Source organism: Balearica regulorum, chromosome 27 (assembly GCF_011004875.1).
Source record: "Balearica regulorum gibbericeps isolate bBalReg1 chromosome 27, bBalReg1.pri, whole genome shotgun sequence".
Classification (NCBI taxonomy): Eukaryota; Metazoa; Chordata; class Aves; order Gruiformes; family Gruidae; genus Balearica; species Balearica regulorum.
Window position 1 is genome coordinate 3,449,433 of NC_046210.1, and position 27,458 is coordinate 3,476,890.

The following is a 27,458-nucleotide window of genomic DNA, read 5'->3' on the forward strand; positions in this document are numbered from 1 at the left end:
TTGGTTGCTCTTGGTTTATTTTTTTTTGTTTTTCCATTATAGACATTATTAAAAAAAATAAACTTTACAATAATACATTTTTAAGTTGTTGTCGCCATTTGAGCAATTTTTTTTTTTAAAAATAAAGGAAGAAAGGAAATTAAAAAAGCCACACTGTAGATGTATATGGTTATGCATATACATACATATATGTAGGTATAGGTGAATGCTATATACATACACTATATATGTATATAAAAAAGGAAAGAAAACAGAAAGGAACATATAGAGGTTTCCAACCACCGATGGGTCAGATCTCAACCCAAATTTGACCGGACAAAGATTAAAAAAAAAAAATAAAAGAAAGAAAAATCTCCCCCTCCAAGTGACAGATTGAAAACATCAGGACAAACTCACAACGTTTGAATAGTAGTTTCTTTTCTCTTCCATTTTAAAACTCTCACCAACCATGGGAAAGGAAAAAAACAACCCAAACCAACCCCAATAACAACGTCAAGCCCTCGAGTGAGTCCCCTCGAAGGATGCAGAAGAACCTCCCGACAGCGAGTCCATCCTTCGGGATGCTCCGATGCGGAAATCTCGCCATCCCCGCGGCCGCCCCAGCGCACCCGGGCTGATGGGTCCCGCAGGTAACCTCTGCCAAAGCTCTGCTCGATGCTTATTTTCCCTCCCCGGTGCCGCTCGCAGCTCTGGATCCCCCGTTGTGGGGCACGTGGAGGGGGTTTTACCATGAGCTGTGGGCTCCTGCTTCGGAAAAGAAACCCATCGCACCGTAAAAGATCAAAAAAAAAATTAAAAAAATAAAAAAAAAAGGGGGGGGGGGGGGAAATGAAAATCAGAAGAAAACCACCAAAGTTTCCCAGCGTGGTGAGGGTCCTCCTGCCACCCGGCGTGCCCAGGCTCAGCGTCCCCGGTGTTTCTGAGCGTTTCAGTCTCCGGCACGAGGCGATTCTGTCCTTCCCTTCCCCATCGCCGCAGCAGGAACCGAGGCGAGAGCGAGCGTGCCGGCGGGCGCTGCCGGTGTGCGCTTGTGCAAGCGTCCCCGTCCCGCTGGCCACTGCCTTCCTCGCCCCTCTATAACACCAGCTTCAGCAGGAGGATGGGCACAACGGGCAGGATCCGGCCCGCCCAGTGTCGGCTGCCACCTGCCTTCTGGTCCACGAACGTCTTCTGGTCTGGCATGATGTCCGTGGTCAGCTGGGTCTGCGGGCGAGGGGAGACCAGAGTTCCATCAGGGTTCTTTTGGGGGAAAAGCATCCAAACTTGGAAAACACCTATTTTTGCCCTCCGGTCAGCGAAGCCAGTGGTCCCCGGGACAGCGATTGTCTGGCACGTCCTTCCCAAGCCACCTGCAGTGGGAAACAGCTCCAGGACCCCCCTCCCCGCGCTCCCCCCTGCCCCAAACGTACCTCTGAGTAGCACAGGCTCTGCTCTTTGGACTTGTTTAGCTTCGATCCGTGCTCCTGGAGAGGAGAAAGGAGGAAGGCTTACTTAGGGCAGGTATGTGCGCCCAGGGCTGCTCCCGCCCGGGGTCTCACCCCGAGGTTTGGGGTCCCCCGAGCCCCCCTGGGGATGCCCTGAGCGAGGGAAGGGGCTGGGCAGGACGTGGTTCCCTCCCTTCCCCTCGCCGGACCCCCAGGCAGTGCCCAGATCCCCGTGTGCCCAGGGATGGCCGCGATCCAACACCGCATCCAGACGGAGAGGCGCGTACCGAGCAGGACTTTCTGCTGCCCACGGGCTGCAGCCAATCTCCTGGCTGACGGACCCAACGAGGGTCCAGACCAGTGCCCCCAGTTTGCGTCAGCGACCGGGCTCGGGTCCTACCTGGATGGAGGTGCAGGTGGTGATGACGCTCGTGTCGTACATGGTGTTGCTGTCGTTGATGTCATCTGGCAAGGCAGGGCTCTTCTCTGCCTTCGGTTGCAGGGTGACAGGGGGCGAGGGGTTCTTGGGGGAAAGGTTCACATCGGTGCCGTTGCCGAAGGCTTGGATGGCATTTCCTGGGGGCAGGAGATGTTTACGGGGTGGGGGGCTGCACCCCACGGTGACGGGGCAGGGTGAGGAGGGGGACGGGGAAGCGCCTTACGGAGACAGGGGTTTTCCGTGAAGTCTCGGAGGAACTTCTCACACTCCTCCTCCAGGTTGCCGCTGCCTTTGCAAGAGCACCAGGGCGAGATGGTGATGCTGGTGGTGCTGGCGTCGACGTAGTTGGGCGTCATGTCGAAGCCTGTTCCCGGATGAGGAGAAAAAAGAGGGATGAGGAGAAGAAAGAAGGATGAGGGGTCACGGTGGGAGAGACCCTTCGCCATCCCGACCCCCCGGCACTCACCGATGAGCCCCGCGTAGGAGCCCAGGCACGCCTGGTAGTTGTCCCCGGGGCAGCTGGTCAGGGACTGGAAGGATGCTTGGCAGTTGGTGTGGAAATCGGCCAGCCGGGACCTGGGTGCAAAGAGCAAAGGGAGAGGGAGGGGATTTCACCGCCGGTCCCAGCACAGAGCAACGCAGCAGCAAGGAGCAACATTCAAAAAAACCCATAAAGACAAGAGAAGAGGATAAACGGGATAGAGAGAGGAGATCTAAATGAGATCTAGACTCAGGAGGTGCAACTTCTCCTCTCGCCGACGGTTGCCCCAGCCTGCAGGAGGGTCACAGGCAAGGGGGGGTGGTGCCTGCCTGCGGGTGGGTACCCCCCCACTGGGGATGAGCCCCCGAGCGTGGGACCCTCGTCTCTCCATCCTTTCCTGCTCCCCACCTCCCCAGCCCTTTCCAAGTGCCGCTCGACTGGCAGAGCACACCATAAACTTCACAACCCCATTTGGCCACGCTGCTCCCGGCGTCATTACACGACTGTAAAATTTCACTGCTCGTTTTTATTTTCCCCCTGAAATGTTAAAGCTTAGAGCGCAATTAAAATGCCTGAGGTTGGGGGTTACGTTTTCCTTTCTTCTTTTGCAGCTGAGAAGGCAAAAAGCAAAAAGAAGCTTCGCAAAGACCCCGGGGGGCTGAGATGCTCAGGCCCTGCCTGCCCTCCTGCCAGACTCGGCTGGAGCAGCAGGACCAGGAGGAATAAAGAAGGGACAAGAGGGGCAGAGGAGCTGATTTCCACTCCTAACCCGACGGATGACTGGCTTGGTTACTCCTTCTCATCTTGTCTCGCTGCTCGGCGTAGCGCGCAGAAAAAGCACAAGGAGCGATGGCAGCCCAGTTATTCCCAGGTGTATCGGTGTAATCTGGCTCTGCTGACACAAACCCAGGCTTTCCACGCGACGCTCCGGGGATTTTTCTTGGGATGAAGCGAATCACCGAGATAGAAGGATAAAGAAATGGGAAGGATGTAGAAGAGGATGGACAGATGGACCAGGTGGACAGATGGATGGGCAGCAGTTTTCCAAATTGACTCAGTCATTAAATGAATAGACACGAGGCTGAATTGTGGCCCAGGCTGGATCTCGATCACAGGGAGGAATTGCTGCGAAGCAGCCAAGTTGCTGACACTGTAGATGAGACCTTGCATTTCACAACAGAAAATCTCCTCAGCTCTTTTTTTCCCCCCACACTTCATATAGAAAGGAGGCATACATTATTTTCTTTAGCTTCCTTTTCTTTCCTTCTTAATTAAATGTCATCTTTGTCCAACCGGTGATTGAATCATCCAACACTACTGGCCTAACGCCATAGGAACTGATGAAAATAAAGGGGAGAAACTATGGGGTTGGTTGTTTTTTTTTAAGTAGGGATGATTTGTTTTCAGAAGGTTTTGATCAAATCAAGTGGAGGAACAAATGAAGCAGGGATTGAATGAAGCAGAAGAGATACCTGACATCCACCCAGCACTTTTCATCACACCCGATCGAGTGCACTAAGGGAGTTGCGGGGTGGGGCAGGTACCACCGAAACGCAGGCAGTGCTGGGGAGGAGCAGAGATGCTGCTGCTGAGCCCGCAGCCAGAAGGCCACGGCACTTTCCCGGGCTACGTACTGGGGAAAGGACAGAAGAGGGAATAAAGCACAGCTGCTCGGGGCTGGACCGGAGCACTGGATGCTCCATGTGGGAACGCAGTGCTTTCCTGGAGACTTTCCAGCCATCCCTGACTGGGGCTTTTTCCAGATGATGGGATTTCACAGCCACCGATGCAACCATCTTCTGGGGAGCAACTGAGCCTCTTCTGGGCACTCCCTGGTCCTTTGGGGACCCCAGCATCACCCCGCAGAGCCAGGGGTTTGGCAAGAGCCGCCCGCGCACTCGGTACCTTCTTTTTGCTGCCTCCCGTGGCTGGGCGCGCAGGTCGCACTCGGCTTTCGCCCGCCGACAGGCTGCCAGTGGTGTGAACTGGATTATTTTCCCACTTACCCCAGCTGCCTGACCCACTTACAGCCTCCCGACAGGCTGCAAGTTTCCAGGGCAAGGTCAGCCTCTTCAGCTGGGTTAATTCAAGCACGAGAAGACGGGACTCCTGGGCACCGCCATGCTCTTCTACACGTCGCACACTAATAAATAGCAATAACGCAACCGGCACCGCCTCTCCCTCCCCTTCCTCCCGCAAACAAAACTCACCCAAGCCCAAACGCAGGTTATTTTGGCCGGACCCATATTTATTTTCCTCCCTAGCGATTTAGAAAGAAACCCCCCACGCCAGCGGCACAGGGAAGCCGGCGGCTCCCATCCCGCACCCATTCCTGGGACTGATGCTCAGCTCTCGGCAGTCTCCCTCGCCGGAGCCGTGCACGAAGCTGCACGCTTTGCCGGGGACGTTTGCAGTGCTCAGCCCTCCCCCTGCAGCCAAAACCAGCCTTGGGCCAAGGGGTTTTGCTCCCCCCTTGCAAGGTGGGAGCAGAAGGAAGAGCCCAGGGTGGGTACTGCAGAGCAGAAAAGCTCCAATTCTGCTCCTTTCACACAATCCCCGTCATAGGAAGGTATTTGGACTCCCTCCTCCTCCCCTCCACGGGAGATAAATAAAGTTTCCGACAGCATTTCCCCTCTCCCCAAATTAGAGGCGAAGGCACGTCAATTCTCTTAAAGAACTGTGGCAAGTTCATCGCCGAGCGCCACGAAAATTTGTCACGCTGCTCCCCGGGGTCCTGCTCCTGGCTTGTAGCATCCTCTAAGGCAAATGTTATTCTTTTCATAATACATGACAAGCCAGCTGGTAATCTTTCCAGAATATCCAAGCCAGATGTCACTCTTTCCGTTGTATACAATGAGTTTGCAGTCACTGGATGAGACTCTAACCGCCAGGAATAAACCTTACTGGAGTCGGCCCATAGCTTCTCAGATTTCTGCTTTTAAGTGCCCGGGGAAAAAAAAAAAAAAAAAAAAAAAAAAAAAAAAAAAAAAAAGGAGAGGGAGCCAAGTCCATCTTAGCAGAAACAGGAGGAATCGGTGCCAAATTGCTGGCTGGCAGCTCGAGGCAGCAGGTGGGTCTGGCCGCTCTCTGCCTGCAAACGCCAGACCTGGGCTGGCAGCTGGGTCAGGGATGGGGAAGGAGGATGACGGCACGGGGAGCTGCAGCTCGGCCAGCACGTTATTTTCCTGAAAGGCCTCCAAGTCCAAAAAAAAAAAAAAAAGAGTGAAAAAGGGATTAACAAAAATTAACTATATATAGACATATATCATATCCCAAACTTGCTCCAAGTGTGGGATTTCAAAGTGAAGGGTTTCCAAGCTGTTTCTCTTTGGTGCATCTAGAAAATACATTCAATTTCCAGATGAAAAGACCAGGACAAGACCAGGGGGAGGCAACCCCAGGGATCCGGGGGCTTTAATACCTCTCTCTCCCTCCCTGCCCAACTCCAGACACCTCCCGGGGACCCGGGTCCCTGCGGTGCACATATACCCCCAGTCCCCATACCCCCCCCATTTAGGGGACGTTGTGCATCACCGCAGGGCCCATCCCAGCAGCTCCTGGCTGCTAACTCATCTCCCAGCCTTGTTATCACGCAGGAATGCAGAAGCAGCTTGCCAGCACCAGCAAGACACCCTCGCTCTGACATTAAAAGTTACCTACACAGCAGAGGATTTTTGATTGTTTGTTGTTTTGGGGTTGGGGTTTTTTTTTTTCCCCCCGCTTGTTGGTTCATTGCAATTTTTTAAGCAGAAAAAACCCCGGAACAGATGCAAGGTGCCTAATTGGGTGCTAATTGTTCCCATCACCGCATGCCTATGAGAAGTCCAAGCCCAGCGCTGGTAATAACTCACCACCCATCAAAGCGAACAGTATCGGGCTCTTGAATATTTCATGCAGAAAATGTCCAAGACGCGGAGATTACTCAAGACGTGTTTTTCACAGGCAATTTACAGGGACCAAGAAAAAATGGCTTTAATAGACACGAGCGTCGAGAGGCGGCTCGGAAACGTGCCTCTCCACCCCCGCAGAGCAGTGGATGTTCAAGAAGCTGCGACAACACGCAAAAAACTCAGCAAGACATGAAAAACCCGCGGGCCCGCTGGGCATCCTCCTCCCAGTGCTTGCTCTGCCTGCTCATCCTGCTGGAGATGAATGCTTTCAAAGCCAGGAGATGCTGAGATTAAAAAAAAAAAAATTAGCCTCAAACACCAGGAATAGCGGCCAGGTAATTCAGAGAGGCCTGGGGACAGGGATCAGCTAAAGAAATGAGGGAAGCTGGAGCAAAACTCCACTTTTCTGGATGACCCTCTAGCAAAGCTAGTAAAGCGTTCACAGGGGGAGGGGGAAAATAAAAATCAATGGAAATACTTGTTTTATCCAGGAAAAGTTATCGGCCACCTCTGGAGACTGAAGTCACCTGTTCTGGTATGAGCCGGGAGGGTTTTATTCCCACTTTTAGTGAAACCCATCTCTCTGCTGTAGCATAGCATCTCGATAGGGTGGGCACTGGTCCCCATCCCGAAGCCGCCCCTCGTCCAGGGAGATGGGGGCAGCAGGAAAGAGGCAAAACCAGAACGAACCAGAGAGAAGCAAAGGAGAAATCCCCAAATTAGAGTAAGCGGAGCTAAGCCAGCAAGAGGGGAAAAAAAAAAAAAAAAAAAAAGGACAAACAGATAACAGACCAACTGCTAAGTTAGGAGCCATTAATTAAGAACTTTAGTTATCCATATGTATTTTTAGGACATCGCATTTTGATTCATCACAGATAACAGCAGTTGAAAGATTTTTTTTTATTTTTTTTTTTATCCTCTTGCCTGTGCTCAAACCCTATCATTACCCGGTAAGAGAAGGGAAGAATTAAACGCACGCATCATTTGATTTTAATTGAAGGACTGTTCTATTTCATTGAACTGCTAACTAAGCCGAACAGGAGATTGTGTTTACATAAGCAAACCCTGAGTCAGTATAGACTTGCTGTCACATTAAGTCAATACTTATGAAGGCTCTCTATTTAATTATTCAGTGCGAATTGACTTATTATTGTGTTAAGAGCGCGGTTAGCCTTGAGCAAGGTGGCTGCCAGAGATCCCTTCCCGCTGCCTTTGCATGCGGGTCCCAGGGGAAAGGTACCCAGGGGGTGCAGCCCCCCCCAGCCCCCTCCTTCTGTGCCCCCCCCCCATACCTGGAAGCCAAAGCCACCGACCTTTGCAAATTTGCTAATTTAAGGTTGGATTTGGAGGCAGGTTATTGCAGCCCCGGTTGCCCAGCCCTGGTGCAACCACCCACCCTGGGGACCCATCAGCCTTGCCCTGTCCCCCTCCAAACTCGAGCTTTGCTCCTCTCTGCCAGCTTCCAGAGCTGCTGTTAAATCCAGGAGCATTTTTCCCCTCCTCCTCCTTCCCAGACAGCTCTGTGGACAGCTGAGCCGTACTTCTGAGCCGCTCTCATTACACGGCGTAATGAGAAAGTTGAGCTGCCGCTCCGCTGTTTATCAAGGAAACATCCATTATAGATGGCATTTTGTCTGCGCTAAACAAAGAGCGTGAAGACGAGGACGTGAGTTTAAAAAAAAAAAAAAAAAAAAAGCGTTTTGTTCCCATGTTTGGTGTTTAATCAATACCAAGCCAGCCTGGATCCGTTCCTTCCCTCGCACGCACCCTGAGCCAAGCATCCCTCGTGGGTCGTTGGGTGATGAAGCAAGGCTTCCCCTCCCCGGGGTATCGTTCCTGATTTAGCCTCCCAACCCCAGCCAAAAAGAGATGGTTTCTGCCGTGCAGAAATACACTTCATCAATGCCTGCGGGCACAGGGGTCCTGCGAGGAGCTGGGCAGGATCTGTCCCCCTTCCCAGCCACAAATACACTGAAAACAGGGAGAAAACTCAGGGAAATGAAACATCACCCTGCTTTTGGATGCTGAGGAGCTACAGCCAGTGGAGGCTGGGAAATTCTTCAGCACCAGCATCACTGAAGCATATAAGACCAGATTATTTGTGTTCCTGACTTGCTGATGTAAGATGAAAAATACAGCAAACTGCAGCTGCTGAAATCAGCTCTTTTCTCCCCTTTCCTTCCCTTTCCCCTTAGCTGAGGTTAGTGTTTTGCAAAAGGTTTTTATATTCTGGGAGCTAAAACCTGTCCATTGCAATCAGACACAAAGCTCGGGGAGTTTGTCAGGCTCCTCCGTTGTGCCGGGAAAAGCTTCCCGGCACGAAAAGCTTCACAAATTGCAGCAATCTGAGCCTGATTGCTCCTGCTCTGGCAGGAGCCGGCCAAAGGGGCTTGGGCATCTCACCAGGGATTTTTAGCAGCCTCACAGGTCAAGGCCATTCGCATTGCTTCATCCAGAGCACAGCCCAGGATTTGAGCCCAGAATAACCCAGATCCTGCACCCCGCTCCTGCAAAGGGCCCAGGTTGAGCTCTCCAGGACCTGAGCCCATGCGGACACGCCACGGGTGCTCAGGGGCCACATCCTGACCCCTACGTGCCCTCAGGCTCTCTGTGCGGTGCAGCACATGGAGGGGCTGCACAGCACCCTCCTCCTAGCTGTGGGGACCCCCGGGTGATCCGGAGCCCACTCCGTGCCAGGACACATCCTGCTGATTAAAATACCCCAGTGCAAAGCATTCAGAAAACATCACCTTCCATCAGTGGTGATGGAAGAGCTGGTGGCTCTTATCTCCCCAGCTTTGTGACCACTGATGGGACAGGATGGTGTTCAACGACCATTTAATCACCAGTCCAGAGCAGCAGAACGCCATAAAAACTTCCAGAATGACTGTTTTCCACGCTGGACCATTAATTTGGTCTCTTTCAACTCGTCTGCTTCTTTTGGGAAGGAAGAGTGCGACCTCAGGGTGGGTCGTGTCCCACAGGAGCAGCAGCCCCTACGAGGAGCATCCCTACGCACCCAGCTCAGCACCGACCGCAGCGAGATGGCAGCAAAAATCTCCCCGCAAAGTCCTATCCCGGTACCAAGGGCTTCACCGTTCATTAGGCGTTCAGCCAGGAGGCTTAATTACGCTCGCAGCCCGCGCAGGAACATTATCTCATCTCCTGTCACCGCTGGGTTTCGGAGCAGCTTGCCGATCTGCTTCTGAGTTCAATGCCCTTGCCAGTCCCGTCTGCAGATAAAGAGGACGAGCTCCAGTCTGCGATGCCGACCCGATAAGCGCAGGCATGGACGGGGAGATCCCAGGGCAGCCCCCAGCCTTGCCCTGTCTGCAGGCAGGGGCTCGGGATGGCAGGACACAGAGGGGTTTCACGCCCGGTCGCTCCTGGGTGGAGGCTGGTGGGTGCAGATGCCGTGGGAAGGAGGACAAAGCCTGCACGCTCTGTTTATACACGTTCCGGTGATGATCTTGGCACCGGCTGCCTGCCAATGCTTTGTTATTTATAAACGCAGAGGGCCTTGGAGATGCGGGAGAGAGAGGAGATGCCCGCCCAGCGCCGGGCAGCCCTGCAGACCACCCAGCTCCTGCAACACAAGCCCCGAGCCACTCGGCAAAGGGGACACCAAGGCACCAAACCCACCCTGCCCGCACACGGGTGCAAACCTCGCCAGGCTTTTGCAGAAGAGCAGCACAAGCTGCTCCCCTGGAGCTGGACCAGCAGCATCTCAAGGGGTCCTGGAGCCACGCACCCGAGCTTGCAGACCCCCGCATTGGGTGCAGCCCTGTCTGTGCAGCAGCTCCAAGCCCGCAGCAGGTCCCTCTGCATCACCGCTGAATGAGACCCCCTTGCACCAAGCCAAACCCACCCTAAATACACGGCACCTCCGCGTCAGTCAGAACCCTCTGAGGAGGCACAAACAGCAGCTGCCGGAGAAGTTTGCATTACCCATCCCAAAAGCTGGGGAAAAAAAAAGCCAGACACTCTCTCTCTTGCAATGCAACATCAATAGAGAAAAATGCTTATTTTTTCCCTGCTCAGCTCAGGTGCTGGGCACGGCTCACCCCAGGCAGGTCACCGCTTCTAAACACTTCTGCAGCTGCAAACACAAGGAGGTCAAGCGAGCTGCTGGAGCGTGGCAGCATCTCAGAGCATCCCTGGGCACGGGCTCCCCGCTGCAGGCTCTGCTCTTAACCCCTCTCATGCCCCAGTGCTGCAGACTGGGTACTGGAAATGCTTTTAATGGGGGGGTTGGAGCAAACCCGCCTGCCTGAGCCTGGGGAGCGCTGCCGGAGCCCCCCCAGGGCAGAGCTGCGGGAGGGGAGCGGATGGGATGGGACCTTCTCTTGCAAGCCCAGATCCAAGGAGTGCATCCACGCACGGCCCCGCAACACCCCTTCACGGGGAGAGACCGGACGAGGTTAAGGCAAAACTCTGCAAACCAACGCCCAAAGCTGGACACATAAATAAATAAATGCCGGATTCGGGTGCTTTGCAGAGCGAGAGCCCCCGGCTGGGGCTGCCTCTCCCCAGCCAGGCAACATCCACGCTGCTGCTGGAAAAACACGTTTCCAACTTGGAGCAAACAGCCAAAGCAGCCGCCACGCGCTCACCCCTTTGCCGCTCCACCTCTTTCTGGTGGAATTTCACTTCGTGCGGGAACAGGCTTATAATGAATGCTCGGCAGCTCCGTGGCCCCTCCGGTCCCCACAACGCGCTGCTAACGCAGGTTTATTCCCCTCCGTGAGCGGGTGCATCCGCAGCATTTAATGTCTGAGCAAGCATCGGGCCCGCTGACGGAGAGGTGCTACCATTAATTTGGCCACGACTCAGCGCAGCCCTGGTATCTTTTATTCATAGACATTGGCTTATTGTATTACTTTTTGATAAAAAGCCACATTCCCACATTTCAAACACATTCGCTCGCAGCCAGAGGAGGACCTGAAGCTGTGTTATTTATTTATTTCACCAACAGGCTCTGGGAAACTCCATCACCTTGATGGCACAAAGACCCTCCTCCTCATAGGAAACATATTCGTTATGAGGCTGATCCAGCCCCTGGAGGGTGACAGGAGGGTTTTTTTCTATATGAATAATGAGTTTCATAACAGAACAAAAGCCTGATCTCCCGACTCTGCTCTACCACGGGGAAAACAGCGGATTTCACCGGCCGTGAAGTTTCATTGGGGATGCTGAAAGCACGCCGAGGGATTTTGCTGCTTGCAGGGCACGGGTGCTCCCGATGCCACGGTGGCTTTTGCACATTCACCCCCCTCCACAGCTTGGGGACACGGAGCAGTCCCGGGTGGGGACAGAGCCGGCATGGTCCCCAGGGACTCAGCTCCACCCTTCACAGCAGAAAAGCATCTCCGTCCCTGCTGTTCTGGTTCTGCCCCATCCTGAGCGCTGCCGGAGGGCATTGCCCCACTGCAGCCTCCAGGGCCAGGCATGGGGAAGGGCAGAGACGTGGTTTTGCATTGGGGGTTTCAAAGGTTGGGGTGGGGGGCTCGGTTGGCAGCCCCCCGTGCTTGCAAACCACACGCAGCCCTGCACAAACCCACAGGTTCACCCCACAGCAAAGGGGGACCAACTCAAGGCCGTGTCTCAGCCCTCAAACCTCTCCGTGAGTAGCCAAAACCCATTAACTCTGCCCCATTTTAGGCACAGAACACAACCGTTACCGGAGGAGACCCAGCCGGCAAGTGCCACGCAGCGTTGGGAAAGTGCAACCGATAAACTTGGAATAGGGTCGTACAACAAGGGACCACCGCAAACCTGGCCACGGCCCCACACAAACCCCGCCACGGTCTGCGGGTCTCCCCCCGGCACCAGGAAGGGCTGGGAGAAGCCGACGCAGGGCCCGGCGCAGCCCTTACCGGCAGAGGTGATCCGTCCGGCACGTGTTGCGCAGATCCAGGCAGTTGGGCTTCTCCTTGTCCTCGTAGGAGCAGGAGGGGACGATGGTTTGCCGCCGGCGCTCGGCACAAGCCTGGTCCTTGCAGGAGCAGAAGAGGAGGCGGTACGTGTACTCGCTGGGGACGCGGTCGAAGAACTGACGCAGAGCCTTGTGGCATTTCCTCCGGCTGCAGTGCTCGGTGGCAGAGATCTCCTTGCTGCAGGTGGAGATGTAGCCCGAGCGCAGGCGCTTGCAGTTGTCGTTCAGGTTGCAGGCTTTGGCCGCGTCAAGGCAGTGGTTGCTTTTGGAGTTGGTGGCGGGGTCCATTCCTGCCCGGAGAGCGAGAGGGACGAGGGGTGAGCGTGACACCGAAGGATGGGGAGATGCCCTCAAGCTGGGGAGATGCTATGGGGAAGGGGTCCGGCATTGGTGTCACCCCGGCATCTCCGGCACGGCCTGTCCCTGCCCCGCTGGCAGCGGGGAGGGGGCTGGGTGCATCACTGCGGTTGCCCCCCTTCAACCCCCCCCCCCCCCATGATTTGGGGATCCTCCTCCAGCACAGAAAGGGTTAACGAGCACCGATTGCAGCGGGGGACCTGGTCAAACAGTCTTCAGTGCATAATTCATGCCATGAATTTGCAATATTTTTTTTTTCTCTTGTCAATTATTCAAAGAATAATTATTAATTATTCAGCCTGCTCCAAAGCTGAATAATCTGCCAAGCTGCACAGGGCCCCCCTGGCCCCCGCATCCTCTTCTGGGGCTCCCCAAAACCAGGTCACACCCCCCGCCCCAGGCTGAGCACTGCCCAGGCAGGGACGATGGGGACAAGGTTGCCCCCTGAGCCAGGCACTGGCCACCTGCCCCACGCCAGCCAGATCCCACACCTGCCCCAGGAATCCCATCCGTCAGCAAATAAACAGGGGGAGGACAGACACCGCACAGGAACAAACGCTGAATTTTCTTCTTTTTAGGTTTTTTTTTTTGTCACAATGATGGATCACCCTTGGCAGCCCAGGTGCTATTTTAGAAGCCACCTGACTGCATCAGCCATCTCATCCCTAATTTCCTCCCCTCCACAGCCCAGCCAAGTCCATGGATTCCTCTGTTGCCTCCCAGCTTCCACTGGCAAAGACAGACGACAGCACAGAGGAGAGCTTCCTAACAGACATATTTGTAGGGCCCTGCTAATTAGCAAATGGCAATCACCTGCCCAGGCGAGCATCTCCCCTCCCTGCCTCCCCCCGCCTCCCCCAGCTGCCCACGGGGAGCAGCGTTTTGGGGGGTTGTTTGTAGCACAGAACCCGACTTCTGTCTCGTTTTCCCACAGTCTCATCCCACTCGGCGTGAGCCTCCGAGCCGGGAGCTGCCAACACGGCACTGCCCACATTAACGGGTCCCAGTTAAAAGGTGAAACTGGAAGTTCCCCCCCCCCCAGTGCCATCCCATGCAAACCCAACCCGCGTCATGCTGCCCGGGGCGGGGGGACACACGTTTGCAGCTGCACCGGTCCCGACCTGTGCCGTGATGACTTTGGGGTCCCTGCGGCCCCTTTTACCCAGGGCAAGCACCCCCCGGCTGGGCTGTGATGCCACGAGACCCCAGAGCTGGGGGGGGCAGGTAAAGCTGTTCGGAGAGAGCTCTCGAAATGCCAAACGTGTCATCCCAGTGATGAACACCCCCCGCGGAGATCTACCGGGGACAGGGGAGTTCGATAAGACATACGGAAAGTGAACACTTCTTATGATATATGATTTATAAGTAGATCTGCCTTGAAAAATAGTGCAAGAGGCAAGAAGGTCGCCTGAGCTAAGAGAGACGTTTGAGCTGATGGATGGTCGGAGCATGAACCGGTGCTGCGCTGGGGGGGATCCTCCTCCTCCCTGCTCCTGTTCGGAAGAAAGGAGGTGAAGACAAGTCCTTCAGGGCTTCACACCCTCCCCAAGGATGCGACAGGGTAGAAATTACCACTTCACGACAGGAACCCCCCCCAGCCCGGACGGTGCTACAGGGTCCCTCCGGCTGAGGGCTGAGGATGGAGACAGCTCATGACACTGATGCCAGAGGAGCAGAAGGGGAAAAAGCAGCTTGCAGAGGCCAGGGGGCACATGGCTCTCTTTTCTCCTTGCTCAGACCAGCTCCTGGTTTTGGGGGGGGGGGTGTGTGCACTGAGCACCCTCTGCACCCAGGTGTGCTGGCAGCCGTCCCGGATCCGAGCCCTGCGAGCGGCCGACAGCCAACGCGGCGGCTCTCCGGTACAAACGCGGGATCTGTGCAAAGCGCCGACTTATTGTGTAATCCCCTGGAGCATCGCTCCTGCCCTGCCCGAGACCTGCAGGGACCTGGATGCATTTTAATAGAGCCGATGCTTGAAAGCGCAGGGTTTCTGGGGAGCTCATTAATAAAGCAAAAGCATGAAAATTTCATGAGGCGAGAAGGAAACGGGGCCCAAGGAGCCAGGGAGGGGACAGTGCTGGGAGACCTGGTGCCACCAGCCGTCCCCTTAGTGGGCTCTGCCTGGCCTCCCCGCAGGACGGGGTCGGGGCAGAGGAGGAGGAGGATGGGGAAGGCAGAGCCGCTGCGAGCCCGCTCCGTGCCGTGCAGCATGGGCTGAGTCTGGGGATCTGACACCCACCCCCTCCGTGGGTGCTGCTGCCCCGTGTCGGTGCCCACGCGGGCAGAAACGCAGCGTGGGGGTTAGCTTCCCAACTGGAGCCTCTTCCTTCTTCCCCGCAGGCTGTGGTTTCCGCAGGGCAGGATGCGGCACCCCTTGGCACCGCGGAGCATCCTCACCACCGCCCCGGGATGCCCTGCGCCGTGGGTGGGGGTCCGGGAGCCCAAAGGCCGGTGCGTGGGGAGGGCTGGGGTGCCGCCAGCCCCCCGCCCCGGTCCCGGCAGGCTGCCCATGGAGGGCAGGAGCAGACAGAGCACAGCAGCGTGCATCGTCCCCCTCCTCGCTTACACAGCCCCTTCTTTCTGGAAAGGTAATTCCTCCGCTATCCCCACAGGCAATTAGCGGTGCTCTGCCTCGAGCCTTGTTATCCAGAAACAACACTAACAGCTCATGGCCTTCAATCGCTTGGGCTCCAGGTCAGGGCTGGGGGTCCCGGGGGGGCAGCCGCTCGCCCGCTCCCACCACTCCAGCCCTGAGCGAGGGGGACGGAGAAGGTGTGGAGGAAGCATCAAGGCCACCCCGACGGCCACAGCACATCTCTGGAGCACAACTATGGCCATTCCCCCCCCTCTTCCCCCAGCCCCAAAATTGCCAGACAGCCTTCCTTCTCCTCTCGCTTTGCTTTTATGAATAAATCAACCCCTGAGCGTTTAATCCCCCACTCCAGACACTTTGCTTTTCATACTTTCCAGCAGCTAAAATATTTCCTTGACGCTAATGTAATCCAAAAAGGCGGGCGGGAGACGGGAGGGGGTGGCATCGTCATCCTGAACCGGTGCTAAGCTCCCCGGAGGGAGCCTGCCAAATTCGCTTCGGGAGTTAAAACCTGGCGGGGTGATGGCAGCAAGGGGATGCAGCGTCACAGCCCTCCTCCGAGGTGTCCCCACGCGAGCCGGGGTGGCTGCGGGCAGGGCTGCGCAGCCGAGGGGGGCACAGCATCACTGCGGGGTCCCCGGGGTGCCAGCACCCTCTGCCCACGTGCACCCCGCCAGGTCTGGGGACACAGGGACCCCCAAAACCTCGCAGTGGCAGGTGGCTCTCGGGGAAAGGGTTGAGAGGAGAAAGAGCAGGGAGAAGCCAAGGCATTGCCTGACCTAATTTGAAAAAGGGGGGATGTGTGTGTGGGGGGGGGGGATCGGCAGCACCGAGGGTTGTCATGGAAATAGATGGCAAAAAAAAGTTCCTGAGGATGGTGGTGGAGTTTGGGTTCCCGAGAGGAGGATGCGGAGGCAGAGAGATGCTCCGAAGGGCTCGGTGTCCTTCTCCCAGCAGCATCCCGCAGCTCGGCTCGAGGCCGGCTGCCCCGGGGAGGGACAGGGAACGGGGACCACCCCGGCTTCCCCACAGACGGGGCGTCCTGACGGTCCCAAATCTTCCAGAAGACAAAACGCTTTACATCCAGCGATGGATGAGCAGCGGGAGGGTCCGGTGTGTCCCCCAGAGCCGGGGCCATGCCTGCGCCTCCCCCTCCTCCCCTGCATCAGGGGACACTGTTGGCAAGACAAAGGAGGGAATCACAGGCTCTCCAGCCCACCTCAGCTATTGGATATAAACCCACGGTTGGAGGTAACAAAAGGTAAAAAATCTAAATCAGAGCCTGGGGGGAATAGGAACCCGGAGGAGGAGGCTGCTGCCCATGGCTCTGCCATCACTGCCCGGCAGGGGCTCGAAGCAAGCCCCCCGCCTCAGCTGGGGCTCACAACGTCTGATCCCCCCGGGAAGGTCTGAAACAGAGAGGATCTGTCCCAAAGTCCATCAAACCCCGGCAGCGCTCAGGAACCAGCCCCTACATCGCTCCCCTCCGCCAGGCACCGGCATCCCGGCCGGCTGCGGGGGGGGCACGTGTTGGCCGCTGAGGGATGCTCAAGGCATCAGGTCTGGGGTGACAGGGAGAAGAGATGGGCAGGAGACATTTCAGTGTGGCCACAGGAACTGGAGGAGCAAAGGACCAAACCGTGGGGGAAGGAGCTGCAGGTTTTCCTTGCCAGGGAGCTCGGTAACAGGTCTCCGTTCACGGGCAAGAGAAGATAAAACAGCGGAAGCGTGTTGCTTTTATTACCTGAGAAAATTGAAGCGAGTCTGAATATATCAGAGAGACGAGAGGTGACCGGCTCGTAGGGGGAAGCTTCATAAAATTCTTCTCCTGGAGTGGGAGGGAAGAAAGAGGAGAGAAAAAAACAAATTAAAACCCACAGTGAATAACCCCAGCCACCACCGAGGCTACAGCCGGGCGCAAGCACACCCCCGGCATGGCGATCTGTGATTTGGGAAAGGGAAAACCCAAAAAGCATTTAAAGCACTGCCCTGCAACGAAAGGAAAAGCCCATTTTGGACAAAACTCAGCTTAATTCTTGTTGGCTGGGAGCTTGCGGCAGGGCAGGCAGGTCTGCGCTGCTGCCTGCAGCTGCCTGACAATCGGGTCCTGCCACAAGCTCGGCTCCTTATGCAAGTCAGGTTTGGCAGCGGCTGCGTTCAAAATGACCTCAAAAGTTGAGGGAATTTAGATTTGAAAGGTCAATGTTTCATGACTACATCCGCAGAGTCTGGGCCAGCTGCAAGCTGAAAGTTTTAGGGTCTCTACTCGACACTGGATTGTTTCATTGTTGTTGTAAAAAAAAAAAAAAAAAGCTTTTGCCTAAAAAAAAACCACTGTAAAGATTGTTTTCCGCTCTGCCTCTGATGCACTTTGGGAAATGGAAATATTTCAGTGGGGGCATACAGACCCGACCGGAGAGCCTCATCGTTTGAGCACCAGAGCATCCCCACCACTGACCCACCCACACTGCGCCCCAGGGGCTCATCCCTCCCAGTCCGCACTTCCCCGAGGGAACCTGAGCACGGTCCGTCTGTCCCCAGGCTGGGGGCAAACCCCCTCTCTCCCACCTTTGATTTCAGTGCAAATTCACGTGTTTCACTGCCTGCCCTCCGTGCAACTCCAGAAAAGGCTGATTTCAGGAGAGCCGGCCACGGCTCTCAGGAGAGGAAACGCTCTCCTCAAACCCCAGCAGCCACGAAAAAAAAAAACCAAAACCAAACAAAAATTTAAAAATAAAAATCAATGGCTGGACTTTGAAAGCCCCAGTAGAGGCTGACCAGCAGACCCGAGCATCGATCTCCGCTGTGCCTGGCAGCCGTTTCGGCAGGATCCCTGCCCGCACCGGGTGCCCTCGCTGCTGCTGAGCCTGGTCTGCCCCGGGGACGGACCCTGGCAGCCCGGACCACTCCAGCCCACGCGTGCTCTGCCGAGTTATTATTAGCCCAAGGCAGCAGCATTTATCCCGTGTAATTAAGGAGCCACTTGAAACCCTGCGCTGGAAAACAAGCTCATTAGGAGGCGGGGAGCAATGCGGGAGGGCTCGCTCCAAGCCCAGCAGCTCCTCAGCGCCTTTCCTTGGAAATTTGGGAAGGCAGAGCCGGGTGGCCGGCCAGGAGGGACGCCAGCTTGGGCTGTCTCCAGCAGCCGTGGGGTTTCAGCCCATCACCCCGCGCCCGGCCTTGCCGCTGTTCTCAGGGTGACGCTGGGCGATGCTGTGTGGGGGCAGGAAACGCGCTCGGGGCAGCCGGCAAAGTCCTCCCGCTTCAGGCCAAGCCCCTTCGCCCAGCCGGGTTTCCTAATGCTCCGATGACAAATAGCACCTTTATTAAAGTGCATTTAGGAAACACTGTAACCTCCCGGTATATTGCTTTGCCAATGCACTAAATAATTAAATACTAGCTGAACCTTGCTGCTTGCTAGGAATATTACTGAGCATTAAAAGGGCAGTGGACTTTTCCTGGGCTCGCTGAGATGCAATTAACCTCCAGGAATGAGGCTGGAGTGGAAGCCGTCCTCCTTAACGGCAGGGACAGCCTAGCTGCGGGAGGCCACCGGGCACAGCGTCTTTGCTAAAAGGCAGAAAGTTGGGGTCTACCTCGGGCTCCCCATAGCTTTTACACTCACTGGTTTATGCACGTTAAAACTATGAACCGCTGTATCTCCCCAAAGCTTCTACCTCTCCTCAAGACTTGGTATAATCACTTCTCTTCCCACCTCCTCCTCCTCCAGGTACCGGTCCCCGAGTACCCATCAAGCAGTAAAGCATCCCTCATTCATGTTTGCAAAGCCCCCTGAAATTGCTGAATGAAGGCTGCTAATGAGGGGTAGAGAACAATTAAACAGTAATTCCTGCTCTGGGCTGGTTTTGGACTCACTAATCCCTGCACTGACCCCAGTTTGCAGGCGATTTCACCCGGGGGGCTGTGTGCTGGGGTACAGCTCCCCACATACTTGCCGCTGCAACCAAAGCCCCCCCCAACACCACCGCCACCTCCTCCGGCCTCAATCCCAGCTCGGGATGGAGACCAGGGACCTGCACCCGCTGCGGGAACGTGGCTGCCAGGGATGGAGGCTCCATCAAACGAAGCTAAAGGAGGTGGCTTTCAGCCGGGGTAACGAAACAGCGGAGGAACAGGCATTTTTACAGGCCCAAACCATTGCTGAGAGCGGGGCCAAGATGCCAACACACTTGGTGCCGTGGGTGGCCGAAGGTCTGTCTGCTTGCGAGCTGCCACCGGCCAGGCGGGCACGTGCCCTTGCAAGGCCTGTGCCACGACCCAGTGGCTCTGGTACAGGCAGGTTTGCGCAGGCTGAAGCTGGATTTAAGAGCTTCCATGTGCAGAGCCAGTTGTAAGCCCATTAAAGGGATCTATACTGTTAAACCGATGCTCCCTTCCAGTCTGGGGCCAGCCGGGCGCTGGCAGAGCTGTGCAGGGGTGGCAGGAGGGGGAAGAGCCCGCAGGACAGCAAAGCAAATCCCACCAGCACTGGTAGCAGCCTCAGCTGAGCCCCTCACAGCCGGTTCCTTCCTCTGAGCCCAGGAAAATGCCCCTCTGCAGCCCTGGACCAGCAGCACCAGCCCCTGGGGCAGCCCCAGCCCCGGTGACACCCCTGCAGAGGGACAAGGGTCAGGGGGTGAAGCCCACTGCCTCCCCCTGCCTTCAGGCAGTAGATAATCCCGCCTTCAATGAACAAACCAGCCCCAGGCTAGCAAAATCCAATTTCAATTACCTGCACTGCTCCAGCCTCTGATTTACTCCTTCACCAGGCTGCAATTACGGCAGGCTCTGGTGCATCGCCTCTCCACAAGGCAAAAGCCCAGCGAGCCCTCCCTGCCGCTCCCCAGCCCACAAACCCCACCAGAGCAAGGGCTAACGGGGGGCTGGGGGGGTCGAGGAGGCACCTCTGCACCCTGAGAGATCCCCAAAGCTGGTATCGAGGTGCAAAGCCCGGGACAGGTGCGGATACCAGATGCCCGGGCACAACAGCTCTGCCACGATAGTGATCAGCTCCTGCTGCAAACGCAGCCCCCAGCCTGATTCTCCCTCGCCCCGTGCCCACGTTGGGCAGACCAGCGCTCAGCTCGGCCCCCATCACCATCCTCCGAGAAAGGGGGGGCTGCCTGCCTTGCCTGTGGTGCCCCGTGCAGCCCAGGACACTGCTCAGCCCCTTTTTACCAGAGCAGCGAGGTGCCCTCGGAGCATCCCAACCTCGAGGTGTGTCAGGACCGCCTTTCCTCCAGCACCCTCCGCCCCATTGCAACCCCCCCAGAGCCCTGCCCCGTACCTTCGGTCAGCCCGAGGTGTATACTCCAGTAGATCTGAAGGCACTGAAGCTCCTTCTTCATCCCTCGCTTGCAACGGCAATCGTAGAGGGGGCTCTCCTGCAGCACCTCCAGGGCTGTCTGGCATTCCTTGTTGGCCAGCATGGTGTTCCTGTCGCGGCCGGCCAGGCACTGCCGCAGCGTGCGGTACCGGGAGCTGCAGCTGGGCTCTGCCGCGCACAGCTCGTTGGCTCGCACGCAGTCCACGGGCACCCGCCAGCCATGGGGGTCCTGCCCCGGTGGGGACGGGGGGCCAGCCAGCGAGCGGAGGATCTCATCTGGGCGAGGGGCAGGGGAAGGAGAGACGAGGGCAGAGAGAGGTGAGGGAGGGCGACCAGGAGGTGCCAACACCTTGCATCCCCTCCCCGGGGACCCCACGCATCAGTCCGTGCCCCGGCCACGCTCCCCAACGGGTCCCCGGCATTAGAGCCCTCCCTCGGGCTGCTCTAGAGAGGGAGAGCATCCTTCCACCGTGCCTAATCCTGGCCTGGATGTGTCCCCAGCCATAACCCCACTGGGGGCTGCCAAACACGGGCAAAATTCAGCCCGTGGCCTGAAAGAGCAAGCGGGATGTCAGAGGGCACCCCGGCAGCAGTGACGTGCCCCAAGGCGTGGGGCGGGGAAGGTGGAGGGTTAACCCAACGCCTCGGCTCCTGCAGCTACGTGATGCCACGGGACGCTCTGTTTCTTATTAAAACCAAACAGGCAAATAAACAAATACAGAATGTTTCCAACCCCGGTGCTTGGGGACACGAACCTCCATGCGTGACCTCTCAAGAGTCAAGGGAAGCAGAAAGCCCATCCAAAATCTCTGCGCACATCGCTCTTTGGTTTTTATTTTGCAGCTCATCGTTTTCAGGCCCGCCACAGGATTTTTAGGGCATCTGACTCATGGGTTTTTGAGCGCTCGGGCTTGGCAGGGCTATGAATTGGCTGCAGCTCGGTACAAACACTTCCCCTCGGGAATGGCCTCCTGCGTGCCTCCGTGCTAGCCGCCCCTCGGGGTGGCAACCATCCAGCTTGCCCGGTTCCTGCCCGTGCACAGCCCCTGCCTGCTCCTTGCACCCTGCCTCAGCAAGCGGCTCTGTGCACTCCCCTTCCCGCCCGGCACTCCCTCAGCGCTCACGCTATTTCTATCCATTTTCTCATTTGCTTTTGCTTTTTGAACTAGATTTTCGCCAAGTCAATCCCAGGCAAGGCCGCCGGCCCATCCCATCACGGGTGCGCCCACGCACCAGCCGAGCGATGGGGACGGGGCGGGCAGCACCCCCTGCCACTCCTGACACCCCCCCACCCGCCCGCTTGCCCCCGCAGGCAGGGAAAGCCCTGGAGCAGGCAAAGGCGGGCACGACGGGACCCGGATTCATCCCTGGCTGTCCTGGAGGGTGATGCAGGGGGAGACCCCGCTTCGTGCGATCCCCACATCCGCTGCTGCCCCTGCACCCTGGGGAGCAGCTGCCCCTTCCCCTTGCTGCCAGAGGGCACAGCGCACCCCAACCTCCATCTCCCTGCCCCTTTCCCACCCGTGGCCGCTCGGCCGGTTATGGCAGGGGGACAGTGACACCTACAGGCATGTGACAAGGGCCACCCTTGTGTGTCCCCCCCCAACCCACCCATCAGGACACGCAGGCAGCTCCCACGCTTGGTGGGCGCTCAGCCCCAGCAGCAGCTCCCCCACGCAGGCAGCTGCCCGCAGGCAGGGCTCGTCCCCTGCCACCACCCTGGGGTGGACACCCGTCCCCCGCCACGGGAGCAGGCGGCCACGCAGGCCTCTGCCCACCTCGCCGAGTCGGGACATGCTCCTCGGGCCGCGGGGAGAGGAGCGGGGATGCTCGGGGCTCGGACGGCTCTGTGGGAGGGACGGGGCGACGCTGGGGGTGAAGGAGCAGGATGGGCAGCAGCCCTGTGTGGAAACACCTCCATGAACAGATCCCGTCCTCCTGGTCTGCAGCCAATGCCCCCAACAAACACCGTTGGGTTCGGAGAGGTCTGAAGGCTGGCCGGGTAGCCAGTAGCAGGTGCAGAATCCTCCGCCCACATTAGATCCAATTTTGGGTGGCAGATGTCCCTCGGGAAGGCCCTCCTTGGCCTTTCAGGATTATATTCCACACGGGAGGCAAGCAGGATCCACGAGCGGTGGAGGCACACTCCTGGACTGGTGAAGGAGAAACAGCCATCCCCAAATGCTCCTCAGGGCATAAATCCCAGCTCTTTGCCATGAAATGGATGATGCTTTGGTGCTTCGAGTAGAAAGGGGCCAGTTCTGCACCTTTACACGCCAGGAAACCCCAGCCCAAGGCACCCAGCGCTGGGGCTGGGACAACCTGCTCCTGCTGCGGCTGTCAGCCCCAGGGCAATCGGCTCCCAGGCATGGAGAGCCATCCCACAGCTCCACCATGTGCCATTCCTCCTCCGCCGCTCTCACGCAGCCCAGCTGCAGATCCATCTGGTGCTCGCCCCGAACCCTCTGCCCTGGAGCAAGCCCAGGTCTCGGCTCCAATTCGGTTTTCTCCAGCCGATGCCGTGAAGCCTCTTCCCAAAATGCTGTCCGAAGCCTCTCCTCCGGCCGCGTTCCTGTCTCCCCGCTGGCTCCATGGGCCTCCCAGGCAGGGCCCAGAGGCGCCGGCAGGCAGGGAAGAGAGACAGTCTCACCCTGATGCAAAAGGTGCTGGACCACATGGAGCATCCTTGTGAGAGGCCCCAGCACCTTCGCCGGTGCATCCCGGTGCTGGGGCGGACACTCGCTCATGCTGGGATGGGAAGCCCAACAGTAAATCCATCTGCCAGGGAGCCAGCAGGGATGCATGGCGCTGAGCTGGCCTCGTCCTCCCGGCTTTTGCTGCCTTGCTCCCACGGCCTCGCAGAGAGCAGGGCACTATGCGCACCCTCGGCAGCCCGGGGAGGGTGCCTGCAGCATCCCGCACCGCATCCGAGCCAGGAGTGCCAGCAGACCCCGGGGCACGGCACAAAGCCGTCCCGCTGGAGGAGGAAGGGCAGAAGCAGCCCTTCCCCGCGATTCACAGCTTGTGCAGGACAACTTGGTCCCCTCAAATCCAGCAGCACGCTCAGTCCTGGCTGCTGGGTGGGTGTTTTTTTCCTGGGGCCCTCCTCCCCTCCCAGCTCCCGGCGCTGCCAAGCCGGGTAAAGCTCCGCAGACCCCCGCAGAGGCGCAAGGTGGGGAGTTTGGACGGAAGGGCAGGCTGAGGGTTTGGGGTTTTTTTTCCCTACCCAAAAGAAATTGCCTCACAGATACACACTCGCTAAACTCATATCAATAAAACATCTGCAGAGAATTTAAACCTAATCCTCAGCAGTCTCCGGGGTGTCAGAGCACAGCAAGAATTTGCAGGCAGATGCACAAGCCTCCGACAGTCAGCCAGCAAACAATGCGATGGCCCGCTTTCCTCTCGCTCCCGCAGCTTCCCCCAGCAGCATCAGGCTGCGTTGTCTCTTTTCTAGCTGTAATACATGTTTCCTTTTACTGGTCCTGCCAGAGACCTTTGGATACAGGCAGCTTTAGAGGTAAATATTTATCCTCACAACTTGACTCCAAAAAAAAATAATAAATTGCTCAGGAACACGCAGCCTCCCAGCCTGGCCGCTGTGGCAGTGATCGCTTTATCCCACACAAAGGGGGGTTTTTGGCTCATTGGAAAGAAGAGCCCAGATGTGACGAGCTGAGCTGAGCTTCCTCTGCCCTGGACCCTGCTCTCCCGGGCTCCTCACCGCAAGGCCACGTCATGGGGGGGCTGTTTGGAAAGCAGCAGGATGAGGTCCCCTGGGCACCCCAGTGCTAACACTCAGTCTGGGGGTACGGCTTCCCGGCGATGACTGCTCGGGGTGTTGTAGCTCCTCTGGCTGGGGGGGAACAGCCTCCCCACCCAGCCTCCCTCCCTGCACCCATGAAACCTTTGGGGCACTCGGGAAAGGGGGCAGAGGGTCTTGCTTTCATGCAATCTCCCCCGCAAAGGTGAATGGACCCAGGTTTGGGTGCCTTAGATGGGGCATCCTGGAGGTCCTTGTCCTCCTGAATCTCGCTCGTGAGACGTCCAGCAGCGAGTCAGACGTGCGTACAAACGGGCAGCGGCCAGCTGCCCCCCCCCAGCCAGCGCTGGAGAGCCCTTCCTCCACCCTGCCCAGATCTCCTCCCACTTGTGCCCCCCACCCTGCCCGCAGAGCATCCCTCCTTGCTCTCTCTGGTCAGAAGGCAGGGCTTGTGCACCCCTGCCCCGACACTCCCCGGCATGCTCTGCTGCTGGCAGGTCACAGGGAAGGGCACCCCGAAATCAGGGCTCAGCCCCCGACCGCTCAGGCCTGTGTCCCACCCCACACAAAGGCACCGTGAGGCACCAGCTGCTCCCCCCCTCCGCCGGCACAACACCCCTTCCCCTCGCCAGCCAGGGATTGTGCTGGGGAGGGGGGGGAGAGGAAGAGCCTGTCACCCCCCCAGGGAGCAGAGTGCTCCCCAGGGATGCCGAGCACCCCGTGCACGGTGGTCCCTCTGCCTGCACCCCCAGCCCCACACCGCAGGATGCTCTGGAGGGAGGTTTGCTCTGCCAACCTTCAAGTCTCCCTCAGCAGCTGCCCGTCCCTTCTCCCTGGCCTTGCAGGAGGGTGACGCTCCTCCACTCCAGCCGAGCTCAGCAGAGTTTTTCCGGGCACCCGGTGCTGCAGTGTGCTGGGGATCACACACACGCAGGCACCCGTGGAGAGGCGACGGGGCGCGGGCGCTGCCGTCACGGCATCCGGAGCGTGACACGGCACACGAGCGAGTCACGGTCCTGCGTGTACCAGCCTCGAAGGAGGAAAATAACGGACCTTTCTCATTTGCTTCCTTTTCACCCCAGACCCACCACGATCTCTGACTTCTCCCCTTTTTTGGCTGCACCTTCCCCGTCTCCGTGGGAGGCTGCCCTAGAAATGTTAGGCTTTCTTCCTGGCAGAGCCAGGAGCTCCTAAATAACTCACGCATGATCTAAAGCAACACGCACGAATTGCAACAGAGGGGACAGCAATTCCCCACGCACACACACACGCAATTAGCTCAACTTTCAGAACCGATTCTCCACGCCGAGTTCCCAGGCACACGCAGGAACGGGGGGGAGTGGAGGGGGGGGGGGGGGTGGGCAGCCACGGCAGCAGCGGCTGGAGGGCGCTGGGAGACACGAGTGGGGCGGGGAGAGGGGTAGATATCCTCCGAAATGCAAATCCACGGATGCTGACAAGGAGAGAGGGGATCAAAGACGAACAGGGCTTTGCTGCCGCACGCCGATCGCTGATCCTGCCCGCTCCCCGGGATCGCGATCGCGGCCGTGCGGTGCCGGGGGCGGGGGTTGCCCCGTGTTGTGCCCATGTTCACCCCCCACCCCCCCCCCCCCCCGTTTGAAGTTCGAGAGGAAAATAAAGTTGCCCCTAGTTAAAATCTTTGTCTCGCCTTATCCCTCTCCTGATGCAGACCGAGCCGTGCCCATCTCGGGGGAGCGCCGGTCCCTCTCTCCAGCCCCCGGAGCCCCTCACCCAGGGGAAGGACACGCCACCTCTGCCATCCTGCCCGGCCAGGCGACAAGCAGCCCCCCCGGCCTGCGGGCATCCCCGCCGGGACCACTCACCTACGAAGAGGACGATGCAGAAAGCGTTTGCCAAGATCATGTTAGTAAATCCACGCGTTCCTCCACGTGTGCAAAATTAAAAAAAAAAAAAAAAAAAAAACCCACGAACGAGGGGAACAAAAAAAATATAATTCCCAAGGCGGCCAGGTAGATCCCAAATCCGGGCGAGGACGGTGGGCTGCAAAAGAGAGGGGGGGGGGATGTGATGTGCGCTCCCCCCGGCGCGGAGCCGGGGCCCTCAGCCGCTGCACCGGGCAGCGCGACTCGCCGCCTCCCGCATCCCCGCCCGGGCTCCGCGCTCCGGGGCTCCGCGCTCCGCGCACGGCGGGCACCGCGCTCCGCCGGGCTCCCGGCGGCTTGTGCCGAGCTCCTGGCTGCCGGGGCGGGGAGCGGGGCGGCGGGCTATGGGGAAGGGGGGCGGTGGGGGCCAGGCCAGGCGAGGGGCGGCTGCGCTCCGCCGAGCCCCGGCGGCGGCGAAGGGGCAGAGCCGGCGGTGCCGCCCGTCCCCTCCCCGCCCCGGCCCTCCCCGCACCTCTCCGCCCCTCCGCCGGGCCCGGGAGCCGCGCACCGCGGTGGGAGGGGGGGGGGGGGCGGAGGTGGAGGGGGAGGCAGGGGAGCCCACCCAAACGGGGACCTACCAGCTGATCTGCGCTCCCCGCTGCCGGGGTGCGTGGGAGGAATTGCACACACACACGCACACACACACACACACGCGTACATGTGCACACACGCACATCCAGCCCGGGGAATTATTCATTCACGTCTGAGGCTCTGCAGACAGCCCGGCTTCCCAGGCAGCAGCACCTTGCTCAGCCCGTCCCGGCACCCAGCCCCTCTGCACCCCACCGGGGCTGGGAACGGGGGTCACTGCCACCCCGACCCCTCTGCGGCTCCCCGGCCCTTGCCAGCGGGAAGGGTGCTCACTGCAGAGGCATGGTGCGGCTCCTTCGGCCTCCTCCTCCTCCTCCCAGCCCAGTGGGAGGTGGTGGAGCCTCTCGCCCCTCTCTCCGGCCCAGACTTGGGGTCAGGACCCTACAAGTGCCAACAATGGGGGGTCCTGGTCCCGGACCCACGAAGGTCGTGAGCAGCGAGGGGAGGATGCTCTGCTTTGTTCACCTCAATGCAAGAAAGGGCCTGGGGAGCAGGAGGGGAGCCGGGGGGAGCAGCCCTGCTTTGCTAAGCCCTGTAGGCAAGGTGTGCTCTGCACAGTGGGATCGGGGGGGGCACCGTGCCGAGCCCCCCCCCGCCCCCCCCGATTCACATCGCCTTGTCTCTGGATCAAGGGGCTTCGAGAAACTGGATGGCACATTGCCTTGGCAAACAGCACGCAGGATCACGCTGCTCTTTGAGTAAAGATTCAGACAGAAAGAAAGGGGGGGACAACAAACAGCAGATCAGAGCGATAC

The 27,458-nt window shown here is 58.2% G+C and overlaps 1 protein-coding gene across 1 annotated transcript; it reads right to left on the reverse strand.

Annotated features, from left to right (window-relative positions):
- Positions 1–26,230, reverse strand: GFRA2 (GDNF family receptor alpha 2). The gene is made up of 9 exons (XM_075736662.1): positions 26,053–26,230; positions 20,407–20,721; positions 16,864–16,947; positions 12,111–12,459; positions 2,330–2,439; positions 2,087–2,227; positions 1,825–2,000; positions 1,410–1,463; positions 1–1,203 (listed from the first exon to the last, which is right to left on the reverse strand). The coding sequence occupies exons 1-9, from the start codon at positions 26,090–26,092 to the stop codon at positions 1,075–1,077; spliced, it is 1,398 nt and encodes a 465-aa protein (XP_075592777.1). The 5' UTR covers positions 26,093–26,230; the 3' UTR covers positions 1–1,074.
- Between the last annotated feature and the right edge of the window lie 1,228 nt (positions 26,231–27,458).